Source organism: Moschus berezovskii, chromosome 2, assembly GCF_049115385.1.
Source record: "Moschus berezovskii isolate FMDL1 chromosome 2, NW_MosBer_1.0, whole genome shotgun sequence".
NCBI lineage: Eukaryota > Metazoa > Chordata > Mammalia > Artiodactyla > Moschidae > Moschus > Moschus berezovskii.
In genome coordinates this window covers 107,843,216-107,864,102 of record NC_142461.1, presented here as the reverse complement: position 1 = coordinate 107,864,102, position 20,887 = coordinate 107,843,216, and the positions used below count along the sequence as shown (strand labels likewise).

Here is a 20,887-nt window from a genome sequence, read left to right as displayed (position 1 = left end):
ACTAAACCAGGCTTTGTTTAGACTGCCCGAATTTACCTTCAGAGATTTATTCCACCCTCTGTGATAGGACAGGAGTGATAATTAAAGATAAACGCTAAATATTTTCTGATGGACTGAAATTCTCTTGCATTTATGTAAAGAAGTTGTAGATTTATTTTTGTGTTCTCAATTAACATTTATCAAGACCAGAAATACTCATACTTCATTATGTGTAAGAACCATGTGGGATGCTTGTCAAGAAAGAAGAAATCACTAATTCCTGGCCTTTTAGTCTGGGTCTGAGTAAATCTGAGTGGGCCCAGAAGTCTTCATTTCTTTCTTTAAACCACTTTTGTGAAGTATTATCAACATGTAAAAAGCTATGTATACTTCACACTCACAACTTGATGAATTGAAGGATAAGTATATACCTGTGAACCATCACCACTATCAGTTCATAAACATTTCCATCACCTTCTACAGTTTCCTTCCACCACTTTATATTGTTGCTGTTGCTATTTGGGTTGAGAAGACAGCATAAGATCTATCTTCTTAGCAAATTTTAAGTTTACAATTCAGTAATCGTAGCTCTAGGCACTATGCCACACAGTAGATCTCCAGAACTTATTTATCTTGCATAACTGAAACGCTGGACCCTTTGGTTATCAAATTCAGAGAAGCAGAGGAGAATGGTGGTTGCCAGGGGTGGAGGGAGGGGGAAATAAAAAATCTCCATTTTAAGAAGTATCCCAGGGAATTCTGAGGCAAGTAGTCTGATGACGAAATATATCTTGAGAAACACTGGGTAAAAATGAAAGTGTTTGTTTCCTTATCCATCTCTTCTTTTCCATTTAAGAAAATTTAAAGAAAATTAGTGGGAGGTAATAAACGGTAACCCACTCCAGTATTCTTGCCTGGAGAATCCCATGGATGGAAAAGCCTGGTAGGCTACAGCCCACGGGGTCACAAAGAGTCGGACACGACTGAGCGACGGAATGGACGGATGGAATATTGCCATATGGATAGAATGTAGGTTCAGTAGCCAGCATAAGTGAAGTGAAGTCGCTCAGTCGTGTCCGACTCTTTGCGACCCTGTGGACCGTAGCCCACCAGGTTCCTCCGTCCATGGGATTCTCCAGGCAAGAATACTGGAGTGGGTTGCCATTTCCTTCTCCATATATACGGTCAAATCCTAGCTCCATTATGCACAGGCCTCAGTTTCCTCTCTGAAAAATGGAGATAATATTAATAACTCTGATAAAGTATTGTTGTGAGGACTAAATGAATTAATGCAAGTAAAGTGTTCTGGACACTGTCTGGTACATAGTTAGGCATGATTATTTTTTGAGAGAAGTTGACATTCATTTTGCATTTTTCCAGATTCTTTCACAATAAAGTTCTATTTTTATTCACAATTTGATCTGATTCTAGGATACTTGAATATCTCTCTGGGAGAAGTGGTGGGGAGAAGCCAGGCCAAAAAAGTAATGATCAATGACTGTTTCTATAATCCAAGGTAAGAAATTCTTCTATCAGGTGACTGAAAGCTGACTCCATATGATTTTAATGTGACTGACAGAGTTCATCCAGCTATAATGAGTAAAATTTGCCAAAAAAAAATCAAACAAAGAAGACTTTAATATGATTTGGTAAACTATAAAGTACAACCAAATTGCTAGAATTTTTTATACTGGCAAATGAAATCTTATTTAATACCAAAGTTAAAGAGCACTTATGTTTTACAAAGGAAATGTCAATAATATAATCCCAGTGTCTAGTATTTAGCTGAAACTAAATTCCACTAGGTTCTGTATGCATGATTTATGGCCATTATGCTTATTAAAAAACTCAGGACAGTAATATAAAAATTGAAATCTGTTCTAACAGTTATAACACATTACTTTACCAGGTACTTAAAGTGGCTTCTTTACCATATAAATGTACTAAGGTCATTTGATTGAGTGCTAAAATGTTATAGCACCTTGACCTGCCAAGAGGAAGAATGTTGTGTTGCAGAATTTAGACACATAGTAATACTATTGACTTCAAGCGGAAGTATCAAGTTCTCCTTTTAAAGAATTACAAATAAAAAGATCCTTAAGATGGGTATTTACATCATTTCTTGCATTTATTTTGCTTATATTAATTAAAAATAATGCATGATAAATTGTTGCTGTATTTTTGGCAAGTTTGATACTGTGGTAATAATGATGGAGGACTTCTCATTATAGTCTATGAGATCCAACCTATGTTTTTAACTCATTTGTAGAAAAGTCTGAAAGGAACAATCTGACAAAATAAGTTCATAACTTGACTGAACTGACCCTTGGCCTTTGAAGAGTAGACTCACTAAAACTCATACAGGTGGAAATAGAAAAGCATTCCTGCCTGCACCTGCCACACCTCCCTTCCCAACAGCTGCAGGTTTCACTGGTCTCACCTCTGGTAGGAGCTGCCCAGCAGGAGATGTGAGGGCAGAAGGGCCCCCGACCAGGGAGACCACTCCGTTGCAGTCCACAGCGCTGTGCATCTTCCCGTTCACGGGCAGAATGGGGAGCACCCTGGAGGCGCGGCTGGCCTGGCTGGCGTTGCTGTGGCGCCGCTCCCCAAGTCTGCGCGGCACAAACAGAGAGTCCCTTCTGCTGTCATTGTCCTCAAAGGTGCTGTGCTCATCGTCCGCAAAATCATTCTCAGAGCCAATATCCTTGGCTCGGCCTCTGAAGCTGAAGAGGCTCGCCCTGCTGTTGCGTCTTGGAGAGAACAGGGAGCCACGGATGCTCAGCAAAGACTGGCAACAACAAGGAAGGAAACAAAGAACCAGATGAACAGAATTAATGTTCTGGAAAATATGAGCCAGGACTCATCGTTTCATAGCTACTGACTTACCTAAGATAAGGCATTGGATGGGTGTGAACGAAGGCTTGTATCGTAACTGCTGGTGGCATTCTGGAACTTTCTCCTGGGTTCAACTCTTTTATTTTGCTTTCCCTGTTTCTTCCTTCCTTCATTTTCATCTTCTGAGCTCTGATTTTCTGTCATTTTCTTCTACTTTACCCATGACTTCAGAGAGTCAGAAGTACCCCTGAAGACTGTTTTGTTTCATTTCAGGCACTCAGAACTGAAATCTTTACTAAACTCTTCTCTAGAAACTATTCTTATTTAACAATCCAATGGAGAGCAATTAAGTACACAACTACGTTTGGTTCCTTTGAAGTCAAAACTACACCAGTAAGAGTGCACTAGTGACCACATGACCATACCCCAATGCAGATCTCACCACAGAGAAAAATGAAATCAATCTTGCTAGTAGGTCTGTTTAAGTATAGTAACAAGGAGCAATTTCTCCCCTTCCCATTGCATATTTTATAACAGTCCTCATAAATAATTTAAACAAATCAAACTGAAAGGCCAAACTGAAAGACTGTATGATTCATTCCCTGATTTTCACTCTTTTGTCTGTCTCGAGAAATCTGAAGAGCACCATATTTACAAAAACCTGGTTTTCACTAAGTGTCTGGTCACAATCATTTAACAGTTTTCTAGATGGCTACAATGTCATTGGCATCATTCAGTTTACTTTGATTCTCAAGCACAGTAGCATTGAGCACAATGAATCATATGCTGCTTACTACTAGTCCACTTTTACAACTTCACTCTAGGGATCACTTGTTCCTGCTTCTCCAATATTCATTTGTCCTTTGTCTGGTGACAGTACCCTGATTATCTTCAAGAAATGCTCTCTGGCAAGACCATGATCCAGGTCTAGCCAATGAGTGTATTCCATGCCTCTGGCCATGGAGACTGGTTTAAAAATGGGTAGCGGACTCTGCATGGTCCACTGACAGTCACCAATTTCTTTTGCAGCTGAAAGGGATGCATTCTTTATTGTGGTTGCTAAAAACCACTGATTAAGTTTGGAGCCATGGTGGGCATCTTATCACCATATTGGAGGAATCTGTAGATGTGGAGAGATATTTCGCCCTGGACCAACCTAGATAGTATATTAAAAAGCAGAGACATTACTTTGCCAACCAAGGTCCATCTAGTCAAGGCTATGGTTTTTCCCATGGTCATGTATGGATGTGAGAGTTGGACTGTGAAGAAAGCTGAGTGCCGAAGAATTGATGCTTTTGAATTGTGGTGCTGGAGAAGACTCTTGAGAGTCCCTTGGACTGCAAGGAGATCCAACCAGTCCATTCTAAAGGAGATCAATCCTGGATGTTCATTGGAAGGACTGATGCTAAAGCTGAAACTGCAATACTTTGGCCACCTCATGCGACGAATTGACTCACTGGAAAAGACTCTGATTCTGGGAAAGGTTGGGGGCAGGAGGAGAAGGGGACGACAGAGAATGAAATGGCTGGATGGCATCACCGACTCGATGGACATGAGTTTGAGTGAACTCCGGGAGTTGGTGATGGACAGGGAGGCCTGGCGTGCTGTGATTCATGGGGTCGCAAAGAGTCGGACACGACTGAGCGACTGAAGTGAACTGAACTGAACATGTTTTGAGCCCTTGAGTTCAGCTGTGCCTAAAGCTACTCATCGATATTATTTTCATGATCTAATTCTCTTTTTTGCTTAAGCTGGCTTAAGTTCAATTTCTATGATTATTAATAGAATACCAACTCATCATTTAAACATTACTAGTTTCATCTTTTTATCTCCAAAGGATTTAAAACTAACTAAATCCAACCAGTCCATTCTAGAGGAGATCAATCCTGGGTGTTCACTGGAAGGACTGATGCTAAAGCTGAAACTCCAATACTTTGGCCACTTTATGCGATGAGTTGACTCACTGGAAAAGAGTCTGATGCTAGGAGGGATTGGGGGTGGGAGGAGACGGGGACGACAGAGAATGAGATGGCTGGATGACATCACCAACTCGATGGACATGAGTTTGAGTGAACTCCGGGAGTTGGTGATGGACAGGGAGGCCTGGTGTGCTGTGATTCATGGGGTCGCAAAGAGTCGGACACGACTGAGCGACTGAACTGAACTGAAAATTATTATTTTGCACCTATATATATTTTATGTTCCCTGACTAATAAGTATTCATTTAATTTTATTTTCAGCTAAAGAATGATTTTCTCAGTGACACCTATGAATATCTATAAAATGTCTGTAATCTTTAAATACTATCTTATATTATGTGATCTTAGTCATTATTTAAAGAAAGAAACACATCTAAGAATACTGATCTAATCTCCCAGAACTTATTTCTTCTTTTCCTATACTCATGCTTTTTCATTCCTATTATCAACTGCATTAGAAAGATAATTCATTTCCTTTTTATTTCCATATGAATATTTTTAAAACCTCTCCTACACTATCCAATTTCTTCCATGTCTCCTTTCTTTATTTACAAGGGACTTTGAATTAGATATAAGGAAATAATATCTACAGAATTTGTGACCTACTGGTTATCATTACCTCAGAAAGAAAGCCAGACAATAAATGCTTGACAATAGGAAATAAAGTAGAAATTATGTATATGTACCACTCTTAGTAACAGTTCATATTTTTGTAGTACAAGTACTGCCCTCAATTAGCACCAGTAGATGGTTTGGAGAGAAATAAGTTATAAAATTAGACACAATGTTTCTCAAAGTTCAAAGGTGAATTATGTCACACAAGAGCATAGTTTACATGTGGCAGCTATATGAAGAATGATTGTTCTCCATGGGTTAGCCTCAACTTCCACTGTTTATATTAGTACGTAAATCTATAGCAATCAAATGTCCTGTTACAAATAGAGGATGGATGGACAGTAAGAAGACAATCTGCTATAATAAGTGGATCTTTGGCTTATCACAAATAGAGGGAAATAATAACCTTAGAAGGCCAACAGTATCTTATTAAGGCTTTAAAAATAAAATATCCAGATTGTCTTGAGCCGTGGTTAGAAACTGCACTCTTGATCCCACACTAACAAGTCTTAAGAAGTCTAAAAAGTATTTCATACAATCCACGTACTCTGAGGAAATTGTAATCCAGTGGTAAAAGTATATATTTTTTTCAATATGAAAATAGCAATGGTTACCAATACAATTGTCTATCATGCCCCTATAAAACAATAATTTTTAATACATTTGGGCCTTGTGCCCTAGGAAAACCTAGAAAAAGCTATGGACCCTTCACCACTGTACCCAGGCTCACTATTTTCAGTATTACTTACAGGGGCTTGCACAGTGAAATTAGTATGCCTTCAGCATCCCTCCCTTTTCCCCTCCTTTTCTCTCCTTCTCTCTTTGTATCTTCATTGCCCTCTCCATCTTCTTAATTAGTTGCTTGATTACTTATTTATCAGAAAAAAATCTTCAGTTCTATTTTGATACAAATACCACTTCAGAAACAGATATCCATTTGAGCCAGATAGTACATGTTGTATAAGTCAGTCATCACCTATGATACCCAGCTAGTTAGGAAAAAGAAGTTTTAAGAAGATGGTATGGGGAAAATGTTATGTCTTTGGACAACATGTACAGAAAAAGGTGGGCTAGAACCAAACATTTTCAGACTTTACTATTCTGCCTAGAATTAGCTCTATTGGACTTGAGATAAAGCATACTGGGGTGACTCTCTGTGGTATCTGGTATCTGGTTTGCAGTTTCAAATTTTGGTAGTTTTTCCCCAACTAACTTACTTCCTTTCTTTTCTCCCTCTCTCCTTTCCCTCTTCTCTTCCTTCAAAACAAACAATACTCTAAAAGTGAGATTTGATTTTTTAACATTCACATTTATTGAGATTCATGTCTCCACTAATGGGATCTTAATGATTATGACAACAACATGAACAAGGGGGAGTAAATGTCGATACTTATTTTAAAACAGATTCTACTTCAAATTTGAATTCAATTGCACTAACCCTTTCATTTAGCATATCTCATAATGTTACCTAGACTTCGAGTGATCAGGCTGACCTATAAAAATCATTTCCATATTAAACATAAGTTTATGTGAGACTGTGGATACAAAGAACATATATAATCCTAAGTCCCTACTAAAAGAGATCAGTCCTGGGTGTTCATTGGAAGGACTGATGCTAAAGCTGGAACTCCAATACTTTGGCCACCTCATGCAAAGAGTCGACTCATTGGAAAAGACCCTGATGCTGGGAGGGATTGGGGGTGGGAGGAGACGGGGACATCAGAGGATAAGATGGCTGGATGGCATCACAGACTCGATGGACATGAGTTTGAGTGAACTCCGGGAGTTGGTGATGGACAGGAAGACCTGGTGTGCTGTGAATCATGGAGTCGCAAAGAGTTGGACACGACTGAGCGACTGAACTGAACTGAACTGATACATTATCATTTAAATGAAATCAAATTGTAAATTTTTTCATCAGTTTCTTAAAACTTTTTAAAAAATATTCTTTCTAGTCAGCCTACTACAGCAGAAAATTCAAGCATTTCAGTGTCAGGCCAACTGTGAATGCCACTTCAACCTTTAATAACTATGACATATAGTTTAATCATTATATGACATTGGGCAATTATTTAACTTCACTAGCCTAAAAAGTAGTGAAAACAGTCATATTCAGGGTTGTTAACATTAATTATGGTAGAAGAAGAAGAATGCCAAACACAAAACAGGCACTCAACAAAGAATACCACCCGTCCCCTTGGCTTCACATTTGAAGATTGGGGGTGAGGATGACAGTACCCCCTAGGGCTGCAGTGAGTGGCCTCAATAAGTTTTTACTGTAAGAAGCAATGCACCACATAAGTGTTGGCCATTATCATTGCTGTCGCTGTTCAAATTGTTACTGTTAATTGTATGGACATGAAGTTTTTCAGTGCCGAAAACCTGTAATTCTTTTGATAATTTTAAAAACAATTAATGATCCTAAATTTCCAAGTTACAGCAACTGGTGCTGGGAGATAAGCCAGAAGCATCTAGACAACATTTTCTGCACTTCTGTATATAAGTCAACATATTATTTTCATTCAAGTCTCCTTAAACATGAATCACAGGTAATCAAGTGCAATTAACACAATTGTTTATTTAGTATCATAGATCTTCCTCAGTGCGCATCTACCTAAGATTTTTGCTGACACTTTTAGAAAAATGATGCTCCGGTTTCCCTCGAAACAAGAACACAAAGAACACATTCCTCATATGAAGTTGGCAGGTGGGTGGGAACAACTGTACAGATGGTCTGAGAGAATTCACTCTTCAGTTCTAGGAAGCTGCCACTCGGAAAACCGACAGTTCACCGGGTCCAGGCACCACAGCTAAGAAGGGATGGGAACCATCTGCTGATTATTCCTCTGGTGGAAAATTGCCCTGAGATGCTTACCAGTCTTTAGGGAAATCTCATAATCACAAGCCTTCCCAAGTGCAGTGGGATCTATGCTCTAAAAATGCTTTCCTGGAATTCCAAAAAGTTGTAAAACTCACAAATTCCTTGAGGTGATAATCAAAACTTATTCATCAATCATTACCATTCTGAAAGTATCATGTCATCAATGAGGAGGGAAGTTTTATCTCTAACCAAATTCTGGCATATTTTAAATACATGTGTTTGCTATGACAAATGCAATTTATATAATATAATATGTTTACCTGATGTGGAGAGGAAAACCTCTTTTCATATGTCAGCCTGCTTCCTTCTAAGGAAAACCGGAAACCTTTTCTTCTTATGCTGTCTTCAGATTCAGATTTGTGAACCCCATCTTCCTTTTCTTCTTCTCCAGACTGTTCTTTCTGTTTCTTCTTCTTCCTTCTGTTTTTCAGCTCTTTTTCACTCTTGGAGCTCAACTTTGATGCTACTGAAGAACTCTCTGAGAAAACCCCGATCCCTCCAGCACCGCTGAAGTCTCTTGATTCAGCCGAAGCTGCTGCAGCTGCTGCCTAGAAGGGTCCAAGGGAAAGGGCAGTTGCAAATAAACTTTGAAAAACTCTATCCATGTTACGGGTTCACTTATATTTGGTATCATGAATATGTGATTTTAAAAAATGATTCTCCATTCTAGTATGTATGTTGGAAAACAGCTCATGTATTGTCATTGTCAGGCTTCCCAGGTAGGCTAGTGGTAAAATTCCCACCTACCAGTGTAAGAGACACACAGGTTCAATCCCTGGGTTGGGAAGATCCCCTGGAGGAGGGCATGGCAACCCACTTCAGTATTCTTGCCTGGAGAATCCTATGGACAGAGGAGCCTGGCAGGCTACAGTCCATAGAGTCGCAAAGAGACAGACATGACTGAAGCGACTTAGCACACACACACATTATCATTAAACCAATTAAAGAATTCAAATTAAGAGAAAAGTGAAAGATGACACATGTGACTTCAAGGAAGATCCTCAAGCCGTGGCTTCACACTACGCTTTCTAATTATCTAATAAAATGCATGAGACACTCAAATATCATAAAGATTTTTTCTATTATTTAAACAATGTCATAAGAAGCAAATAATTTAAGAACTAAAGCTTTCCTATTTTAACCTGATCTAGCACACTTCCACTTGACAATGACTTTTAGTGCCAGTATAAATTATTAAATTTGATTCAGTCAAGTATTTTGTTTTAATAAACCTTATTTTCTCTTTGACTTAAAATGATTATTTCACTAAGAAATGCACAACGAAAACAAATTAGAGACTGTACATAAGAAAATCCCCGATCATGGCATCTGAGTGAATTTATAAATTACAACAGTATAATTATTGGAAAGATAAAGTGCTCAATATTGTTGCTGCTATTCCAGTATAATTTTATTTATCTGATCTTTATTACGTATTTAGGATACTCAGTGTTTAAAGGGAACTGTACTCTACATTCAATAAAAATGAATATAGGCAATTGGATTAACAATATTAAGTCATTAGAGAAATTATTTTGAAACTTCATCAAGTCCGATACAAGATTTACAGGGTAGTGGGCACAGAATGTAATGATTTAGCATGTTTATGTACCAGTGTTTTCTTTACGCAATCCACAAACTTGCATTTGAATTCTTCAAATAGAAAATAAATATTAAATAGGTCTTTGTCTTTTTTTCCAGACTGTATAAAATAATCTTCTCAGTTTGACCCAGGTTTTCTGACCTTTCCCACCTCTAGTGACACTAAGGAAGAAGCAACCAGACCTGAATTCTGCTTCCCCAGAAGATTAAGAAAATAGTTCAACCGAAGGCATGTAGGTATAACTACTTTGTGAGTTTGAGTGAATGAAGGGTCCCAAGGGAGAAAACAATGCCAATAAACTCATTATAATTTGCCATGTTTGGATGCCATCACTATAGTTAAGTGATCATATTAGTGGCTCAGTCATGTCTGACTCTTTGCAACTCTATGCATTGTAGGCTGCCATGCTCCTCTATCCATGGGATTCTCCAGGCAAGAAGACAGCAGTGGGTAGCCATTCCTTTCTCCAGCATTATCCTCCCAACCCAGGGATCAAATCCATGTCTCTGGCATTGCAGGTGGCATACCAGGAGAGCCCAAGTAATGATCAAAATAAAAGAATAAGTCTCTAATTACCAAATAGGCTCCTAGCACTTATTAAACACAAATGGCATGTTTCTAATGTCAGTTATCACTGCTGATTTTGTGTGTTTAAATGTCTCTGATCTTGACAGTACGGTCAGAGGATGGAGATAAACACAAAAGGGCTTGATGCTTGCTACTATACCTGAGCTTCTTCTTGTTGCTTTTTAAGCTGTTCAAGCATCTGCTGGAATTCAGCTTCTTTCTGTTCAGCCTCTTCCAGCGTTGCCTGATTCTGTTCTTCATAGGCCATGGCCACCACAGCCAGGATCAAATTTATCAGATAGAAGGAGCCCAAGAAAATGACCAACACAAAAAATATCATGTATGTTTTCCCAGCAGCACGTAATGTCTGTAAAAATGGAAGAGATATTTTATTAAATTTTACACAGAATGTTACAAGCATACACTCTCAGTAATAAAGTATTTTATAGCAGTTCCCTTGATCTCAGGAGTTCATGCTTCCCAGAAGAATCATTTTATCTGTTCTCACCAGTTGATAAAGGTTTTCCCAGAAGTCTTGAGTCATGAGACGAAATAAGGACAGGAACGCCCAGCTAAAGGTGTCAAAGCTTGTGTAGCCATAGTTGGGGTTTCGACCAGCCTTCACACAGATGTATCCTTCTGGACACTGGCTGTGATTAGGTGAAAAGAAAGAGGGGACATCAGTCACTGAAAGTTGGATGGCTGGCTTTCCCGTTTTTATAGACCCTGATGTCTATTTTATGCAACACAAGAAAAAGCAGATTGTTCTCACTTTACCCAGTGCTGAGTCCAGGACTAAGAGGGCTGATTTACATAACAACAGGATCTGCTAAGTCTATTTGTGGATTTCCCTGTGATTCACGATTGCCATTATTATATTTCTCATGCCTCCCTATAAGAGCAATCATATTATGATTACTATCTTCTGAGATTTGTGAAGATGAACAGAAAAATAAGCCTTCAGGGAGAAATTTAATTTTCACTGAAGATGTCTAGAGGCAGAGTGTGGAGGTAGGAAAGCGGGGTAAGAAAAAGATGGGGGGTGCATACCAAGAGGAGTGAATGAGTCTGCAGAGTGAACATTTCACAGTATGACCTTAATGATTAAGCTGCCCTGGACTCAACATTGTGCTTGACACTCTGGGCTGTGTGATCTTGGGCAAGTTGCTGGTTTGGAACACCTTGCATGCAAGAAAAGGCTAATAACAGAACCCGCCTCCAAGCTTACAATCACTGGATAAGGCATCATATGTAAGACACTTAATACAGTACAGAGAAGAGTTAAAATCAGTCTGTTTTACTCATCATTAAGATCTGGAGAGAAATGCAGCACAATATCATATGAACCACATGGAAAGCTTGTTACTGCTGGGGATTCTGTTACAGGTACTAGTTACCAATAGTAACTAGTAACAATAGCACCTTCCTCAGAAAGAATATCAGACTTCCATTTATAATTCTAAAATCTTGTAAATAGAGAAAGAACTATTTCTCTGAATTTTCCTCCTAGCTTTAGCTCCAGGGAAAATGCTTCTTAATAACAAGCATTCACATAATGCCAGTTATGACAATTAAAAGTACTTATTGAATGCTATAATAGCTATACATTCATTAATCCATTTAATTCTCACAGCCACCTTATAATTTATTCCTACTTATCCCATGGGGAAATCAGGGCAAAGAGAGGTGACATTGTATGGTGAAGTTCGGGTTTGAATTCGTGTAAACTCTCTGGTCTATGCTCTTAACCACTTTGCTAAAATATGCTAAACATGTACTCACCACAGATCAGACACTGACATTATCTTCAGATATATTTTATGTCATGGAGACCACATTAGTATATATAGAATATCACACTTATAAAAGAACATGGTTATGAATTCTATTAACTTGAGCTTTTTATGTATATGTATTGTTTTACTTTCTATTTGCCATTGAACTAATTTGGAAGATAAGCTGTGACCTGCTGCTGAAATAATTGCTGCATGAGTGTGTGAAGGAGGTGAGAATCCACACTTATCCCAGCTATTTTGAGTCAGCGTGCAGCGGAATTTATGGAGGGCTTTGAATGAGGAGCAAGCGGGGGCAGGGTGGGCGGGAGGTGGCAGGTTAAGGCCTAGGGAGCAGTGTGGACTGAGGCTCGACACAAAACAGCACTTACCCTGCATCAGAGCTGTTGCCACAAAGCAGAGCATCATTTTGCCCTTCCAAAAAATAAAAGTGACCTATTTAAAAGAGCAGAGAATAGAATCATTTTGAAGAACCTTCAAAACATTTCAGCCACTGTGTCTGGGTAATAAAGCTTACATTTGTTTTAAAGCATAATAAAATTGATAAAATGATAAATATGTGTATGAAGTGAAGTGAAGTGAAAGTCACTCGTGTCTGACTCTTTGTGACCCCATGGACTACACAGTCCATGGAATCCTCCAGGTCAGAATACTGGAGTGGGTAGCCTTTCCCTTCTTCAGGGGATCTTCCCAACCCAGGGATCGAACCCAGGTCTCCTGCATTGCAGGAAGATTCTCTACCAGCTGAACCACCAGGGAAGCCCAAATATGTGTATGGCTAAATGAAAATAATAACCAATACTATACAAATATCACAAACATTTTTGATTAAACCAATGTTTAGAAAATCTGTTTAAAAAGAAATTTTTGTAAGATGTAACTATTATAGCATTCCATATTAGTATTTATTGCAAATATAAACTCAAATCACTTAAGTAAGTGTTAGTCTCTTAGTCATGTCCAGCTCTTTGTGACCTCATGGACTGTAGCCAGGCTCCTCTGTCCATGGAATTTTCCAGGCAAGAATACTGGAGTGCTATTCCTTTCTCCAGTGGATCTTTCTAACCCAGTGATCGAACCCAGGTGAGATAATTCAAAAAATAGTTGCCAGACTGATGTGTTTTACTTGGCACAGAAAGTGAGAGAAAGAAAAGCCTTGTTGCTTCTAAATGCTGCCATGAAATAACATTTTACTCTACAAATACATTTTGTCTGGACTCAGAATGGATTCAGACATTTTTTTCCCACCACTTTTAACAGGTTCTTGTGAAAAGTGGGCTTAGTTGTTTGCCCTTTCCATGATGCTATAAATAAGTGTTTTGTTTGGGGTTTTGGCTTGATTATTGTCTTTCAAGATAAACTTGTCCCTTTGGAGATAAAGATTTTCTAAGTATACCTAGTTTTTATTCTATGATACAGGATACTCAGGGCTGGTGCACTGGGATGACCCAGGGGGATGATATAGGGAAGGAGTTGGGAGGGGGGTTCAAAGTGGGAAACACATGTACACCCGGGGAGGAGTCATGTCAATGTATAGCAAAACCAATACAATAGTGTAAAGTAATTAGCCTCCAATTAAAATAAATACACTTTTTAAAAAAGGAATACCTTATACATGATGCTAATAAGTTGCAAAGAATATCTCAGGAAACAGACAAGTGCATAAACATACATATTTATATATTCATATACAAAAACACACAAACATAAACACATTAAAACACACACACATAAACACATTAAAACACACACACATATCCTTCACAAAAATTTTTTTTAGTTTTCGGAAATACTTAGTCTATATTCAGAGAATATCTTAATTTATTACGTAGGTCAATTTGAGTCATAGTTTCATGAAAAAAATTAGATCATTACCTCATAACATAAATAATTCTAAGGATTTAGAAACAAGTCCATTAATATAAAAATATGAAGACTTTCTATAATGTAGAATATATGAGGATGTCTTATATGTAGAATATCTAGGTGAAAATTTGTATTATCTCTGAATCCAGAGGCATTTATAAACTTAAATATAGGGGAAAAACCCCCACAAATTTGATGACTTGATTGCCTAAAAAATCAGTCATTTAGGCATCAAAAACAATGAGAAGAAAAACAAACTAGAGAATACATTTGCAAAAAAAAAAAAAAGACAAAATGTTAATATACTTGATAAATTATAGATTCTTACAAATTCCCCAAAATATACTATCATTTCACAGAATAATGAGTAAAAATACCAACAGATAATTCACATTATATAAAATATATTAATTGCTAATGCTACTGATAAACATATTATAAATTCTACCACATTAATAATTAAAAAGAGGATACACTTTTCTCTCTACCATACAGTAACAGTTAATATTAGTGGGAATTCAGTAAGATAGACACTGTTATAGGAGTTACATAGTTTGATCTCTCTAGAGCGGAATTTGAGACTATGCCTCTCTAGCCATCTTTCATGCAAAGATGGGCATATAAAAGACAGAAATGGTATGGACCTAACAGAAGCAGAAGATATTAGGAACTGGCAACAATACACAGAAGAACTATACAAAAAAAAAAAAAAAGATCTTCATGACCAGATAACCATGATGGTGTGATCACTCATCTAGAGCCAGACATCCTGGAAGGTGAAGTCAAGTGGGCCTTAGGAAGCATCACTACAAACAAAGCTAGTGGTGAACTATTTCAAATCCTAAAAGATGATGCTATTAAAGTGCTGCACTCAATATGCCAGCAAATTTGGAAAACTCAGCAGTGGCCACAGGACTGGAAGTGGTCAGTTTTCATTCCAATCCCAAAGAAAGGCAATGCCAAAGAATGTTCAAACTACCACACAGTTGCATTCATCACACACGCTAACAATGTATTGCTCAAAATTCTCTAAGCCAGGCTTCAACAGTACGTGAATCGTGAAATTCCAGATGTTCAAGCTGGTTTTAGAAAAGGCAGAGGAACCAGAGATCAAATTGCCAACATCTGTTGGATCACTGAAAAATTAAGAGAATACCAGAAAAACATTTACTTCTGCTTTATTGACTATGCCAAAGCCTTTGACTGTGTGGATCACAACAAACTGGAAAAGTTTTAAAGAGATGGGAATACCAGACCACCTGACCTGCCTCCTGAGAAATCTGTATGCAGGTCAAGAACCAAGAGTTTGAACTGAACATGGAACTACAGACTGGTTGTTGCTGAGAAAGGAGTATGTCAACACTGCATACTGTCACCCTGCTTATTTAACTTAATGCAGAGTACATCATGCAAAATGCCAGGCTGGATGAAGCACAAGCTGGAATCAAGACTGCCAGGAGAAATATCAATAACATCAGATATGCAGATGACACCACCTTTATGGCAGAAAAAGAAGAACTAAAGATCCTCTTGATGAACTAAAGAGTAGAGTGGAAAAAGTTGGCTTTAAAACTCAACATTCAGAAAATGAAGATCATGGCATCTGGTCCCATCACTTCATGACAAATAGATGGGGAAACAATGGAAACAGTGACGGACTTTATTTTGGGAGGCTCCAGAATCACTGTAGGGAGGAAAAGGGGACAAAAGAGGATGAGATGGTTCGATGGCATCACTGAGTCAATGGACATGAATTTGAGCAAACTGCAGGAGCTGGTGATGGACAGGGAAGCCTGGCATGCTGCAGTCCATGTGGTTGCAATGTGTCGGCCCACCACTGAGTGACTGAACTGAATTGAACTAAGCCTTAATATGGTCAAACTCTTTGACATTCCAAAATTCTATTAGTATAAATCTATCTGAAAGAAACAATCAGAATTACATGAAAAATTTATGTGCAAAGATTGTCACTATGCTGCTATTATAATATTAATAAATAGGAAAGCCCATAAATAATGAAATCACTTGTTTTATTTATTCACCTAGCCAGTGAACCTTAATCTCTCCAGTATAAATCTTCATACCAATATTAACTCTTAAAACATGAATATAATGTGGGAGATGATAAATTTTCATATAGTATAAAAGTCATGAAAGATACCTCAGACTAAGCATCCCTGTGGAATACTGATAATCAAGAGACCAATGGAAGTTGGCTAGTTAATTGTACACAGAGAATGAGGAATTTGGACATTCCAATGACAGAGAGGCTGCCTTCAATAAGAAATTATACTGAAGTATGTATGTGTGTTTAGTTGCTAAGTCATGTCTGACTCTAGACTCCATGGACTGTAGCCTGCCAGGCTCCTCTGTCCATGGGATTTCCCAGGCAAGAATACTGGAGTGGGTTGCCATTTTCTTCTCCAGGGGATCTTCCCAACCCAGGGATCAAACCCACATCCCCTTCATTGGAAGGCAGATTCTTTACCGCTAAACTACCAGGTAAGCCCAATACCCAAGTATATCATTATGATGTTTTTAAGTCCATCTCTAAAATAAAATCAAACAATTCTAATACAATGATTGATACCAAAGAGATAAGCTGGAATAAAAATATTACAAAGGTAGGTTTTGAGTTTATACTTTCTCATTAATAAGTGACACTGGACTAAGGCTGGTTAATGTAACTTTACGATGAGTACACAAATTCAGATTTCATCTTGATTTTTCTACTCCCAGATACATCATAAGTGCTCAGTACATATATTGAGTCAAATTCCTCAGTCTTCTTAACAATCCTTTTCAGTAAAATACACTGAATACTTAAAATTACTGATTTATTTATTAAGAAGACTGTAAACTCTTGATCACTGTCTTTCAAATAAATATTTTTGTTTATACAGCATTATATTGTATTGCTTTCAAGACTTTGTTAGGGAAAAGAATATGTCTTCAAATGGTAGCTTTTATCATGTTGATCAAAAGATAAGGAATAAGGCGTAAGGTATCATTTGATTTCTATATCACATATATTGCATGCATGTGTGCTCAGTTGCCTCAGTCATGTCTGACTCGTTGCAACCCCGTGGACTGTAGCCCACCAGGCTCTTCTGTCCATGGGATTCTCCAGGCAAGAGTACTGGAGTGGGTTGCCATGTTCTCCTCCAGGTCCCAACCCAGGAATCAAACTCGTGTCTCCTGCGTTGCAGGCAGATTCTCCACCACTGAGCCATCAGGGGACTTCCCATCACATATATTAAGCTATCTTAAACCGGTCTAACTAATTTGGTTCACATCAAAATTGAGACAATTTTCACTATGTATACTTTTTCTTTTAATATTTAAAGGACTAATTAGCTTAATGGTTAAAAGAGTATATCTTACTTTTATCTTCAATATATTCATCCCAGTTAAACATGCTCACTGTCCTGTTGAAAGCGGTACCGTTCCCATCCAATGAGTTATTAAAGAAGGAAGTGATGTTTAGTTCAAAGGAAGAATTATCTGGGGGCCACTGCAAACATTTGTTTCGCAGGTTGCCCATAAACAGCTGTAATCCTATTAGTGCAAACACGCTCAAGCAGAACACAGTCAGGATCATTACATCTGAGAGCTTCTTCACCGACTGGATTAGGGCCCCCACGATGGTCTTCAGGCCTACAAATAAAATCAAAGGGAGGAATTTAAATATAGTATTCAACAGCTATGTTATAGAGAAAAACATCAGGAGCTTGTCCTGGAAAATAAAGATGTCATGCAGAATGCCAACAATATTAGTTTAATGTTTGTGACTGAATAACACTTTCATGAAAAGCCTGCTAGCTGGTGAAAATGAATGAAAGCAGAATTTGTATTTTCATTAGAAAACTGTGAATGGAAACAAACCAAAAGTGTATTTCCAAATAGTCCTCAGAGCAAAAGAAATGGTTTTGATATTCATGCTTAAACATCAACCTTGTATAAATACTTTGCTTTTCTTTTCAGATGTCTTACTCCCTAACCTCTCACTGGTTTTAGAAAAATCTGTATGAATAAAATAGTAAGAAATCTTGAAGTCACTGAATTATGAGGTTATATATATGAGGTGAATTCTATCAGCTTGAGAATGGGTTAAAAAAGGAAGACATCTGAAAACTGAGTCCCATGCAGCACTCATGCTATCTCTCGCTCTTTTATTTATTTGAAGTTAACATAATTACCAATTTTAGACCTAACTGGTCAAATCTGCATCAGTTCGAATGCCTCATAGTTTAGCTTCTATGCGGAAAGCTTGATGTTACAGGACGCAAACCATGTAGCCTGTTACTGCAAATGCCTCATGCAAAAACTTGTTAAACTCAAAGGCTGATTTAGAACTGATCATTTTAAAGAAAACAACTAGTAAAAGCAAAGAATCAAATCCATCCAAAACATGATGTACTGATTCTTGCTTTTTTACAAACATTTGCAATAAGTGAAAAGCAACAAGGCTTACGCACAAAAGCTGTGATTGTACCGCTAATGCTGCTGAAGTCAGCCTTGGTGTTTAACCTAGCTCTCACCTGGAATGACTGAAATTGTTTTCAATGCTCGGAGAACTCTGAAGGTTCTCAACGCTGAGACATTGCCCAGGTCCACAAACTCTGTCACATATCTGTAATAGGGAGTTCACACACAAACACAATAACAGAACACAAGAAACAGTTGGAGATATAAGGGGCCTACCACCTTATACCAGTTTCTTCTTACCTGGAATTACAGAAATAGTTTTCAAAGCTCTCAAGACTCTGAAAGTTCGAAGAGCTGAAACATTGCCTAGGTTTACAAATTCTGTTACATACCTGTAGAATTAAATCAGAGTTATTCAGAATTTAGGGAAATCTAAGTTGGTCTTTCAACAAGACCTTTTCAACTTCAATGAGTGTTGCCATCATATTTCCCAATTAAGAGAAAAATGGCATTGTTGTTGATCATAATCTCTATCACTTGGGAAACATTTTATAGCTTTATAGCACTAATTGAAATCAAAGCCATGTAATTTACTATGATAGTCCCTAATTTATCCAAAGTGCATAATTTGATCGGAAGAAAAAATATCCTAAATTCACAGGATAACCAAGAAACATGCTTGATCTGTTAAGGGAAGCCAGCAAGGAGAAATACAGTATAGGCTTCCACTAATGACTTAGTCTTCCTGGGCAGAAAATGTATTAAGGTACTTACGCAAAAGTAATGACTGTGAAATCCAACCAATTCCATGGGTCCCGTAGAAATGTGAAATCTTCTAAACAAAAGCCCCTTGCAAGTATTTTTATAAGTGATTCAAAAGTATAAATTCCTGTAAAGGTGTACCTGACAGAAAATAGCCAAGCCCACATTAAAGATCCTGAAGGTAATTTACATGTAAATATATTAAAGGAGAAAAACAACAAATAAAAATTAGAGGGTTCTATATAGGTCTATATTGGTATTCCCATGATTTAGACCATAGGTAGGGCTTAAGAAAAAAAAAGAAACATTACATACTGAAAAACGTTCTCATTGACTATATATGAGTATTGTACTTGCTTACATTAATTAATTTGAAAGCCCAAATCACAGGATTCTATACATATTAAATGAAATACACTGGTTTCGGTCTAATTTAAGCAAGTAGTTATTAATACAAAAATAAATGAAGAATTTTTTGTTTAATAAAATGTGCATCATTAAGAACCATGAAATATAAACTAATAAATCATAGAAAAGTGATAGCTATGAGGAAAAGAACATACAAACTATGTATAAATTCAACATCAGATACTGGTAATCAATGATCTTGATAAGAGTGTGAGACTCACGAGGAAGATAAAGGGCTATACATCTTGGCAGTCAAATCAGTGCAGTAATCTGAGTAACTCAATGAGCCAGTGCAAGCTTTCTACTACAGAAAATCAGTGGTTGAAATAAACTTGGGTCATTGTGTAACTGGTTTGGAGTAGCCAGTACAATTTGCTGAAGAAACTGATGAGGTGTCAAGATGATAGAAGCACAATTCAAAACATAAAGGGACAACAATATTGCAAGATTTAAAAAAAATCTTCTACTTACTCCACATTCTTTGTCCAGTCTGGAGGGTTACTCATGGTCATAAATACACAGTTGGTAAGAATAGTGCACATAATGAGCACATTGAATAAAGTAGAAGAATATCGTCAAGGAAGACAAAGGTCAATGTAAACTTTCACTTTCACATACCATTATGGCTTTTAGCATTATGAAGTTTAGAACTTTTATGACCCTATGATTTTATTATTGACCTTGCTTTTTCCATTTCCGTAATTTTAGCAACTCCATACTCAAGTCATGTCAGTCAATTCAGGCCAAGCCATGAACTATTTTGAGGCTATTTATGTCATTTTGGTATTGAAAAAGATTAAACACAAAAAAAACTAGTGCACTGGTAAATAATTCATCCATTTGTTTTTCTTTAATGACTCAAGGACTAAAGTGTAAGCTCAGCACATATGAAGACTCTGACAAAAATTCAAAAGGAGATTTCAAATAACAGTCATCCCTCAGTATCTGTGGGGGATTAATTCCAGGACCCACAGTAGATACCAGAATCCAAGGATGCTCAGGTCTCATAAGGCCCCTCTGTCTCCATGGGTTCTGTCTCCTCAGATTCAAACCATGGATCTTGAACATTGTACACCATCTACTACTGGTTGAATCTGTAGATATAGAACCCACAGATACGAAACCTGCAGATGGGGAGGGTCAACGGTAACTGATTCACTGGAAAAGACTC

At 37.6% G+C, this 20,887-nt stretch overlaps 1 protein-coding gene across 3 annotated transcripts in view; it reads right to left on the bottom strand.

Moving 5' to 3' along the window:
• The window catches only part of SCN2A (sodium voltage-gated channel alpha subunit 2), a 213,630-nt gene that overhangs the window by 52,809 nt on the left and 139,934 nt on the right, over nt 1–20,887 (bottom strand). Inside the window, exons 4-12 of one of the 3 annotated variants that reach the window (XM_088829827.1) lie at nt 20,188–20,277; nt 19,321–19,449; nt 18,660–18,751; nt 17,503–17,775; nt 12,624–12,687; nt 10,968–11,109; nt 10,620–10,826; nt 8,550–8,837; nt 2,420–2,767 (exon numbers count right to left, since the gene is read on the bottom strand). In XM_088829827.1, the coding sequence (XP_088685953.1) occupies nt 2,420–2,767; nt 8,550–8,837; nt 10,620–10,826; nt 10,968–11,109; nt 12,624–12,687; nt 17,503–17,775; nt 18,660–18,751; nt 19,321–19,449; nt 20,188–20,277 (1,633 nt within the window). Of the gene's footprint in view, nt 1–2,419; nt 2,768–8,549; nt 8,838–10,619; nt 10,827–10,967; nt 11,110–12,623; nt 12,688–17,502; nt 17,776–18,659; nt 18,752–19,320; nt 19,450–20,187; nt 20,431–20,887 lie in introns of those variants that run through there. The other 2 variants (XM_055398426.2, XM_088829826.1) reach the window with 2 other exon arrangements.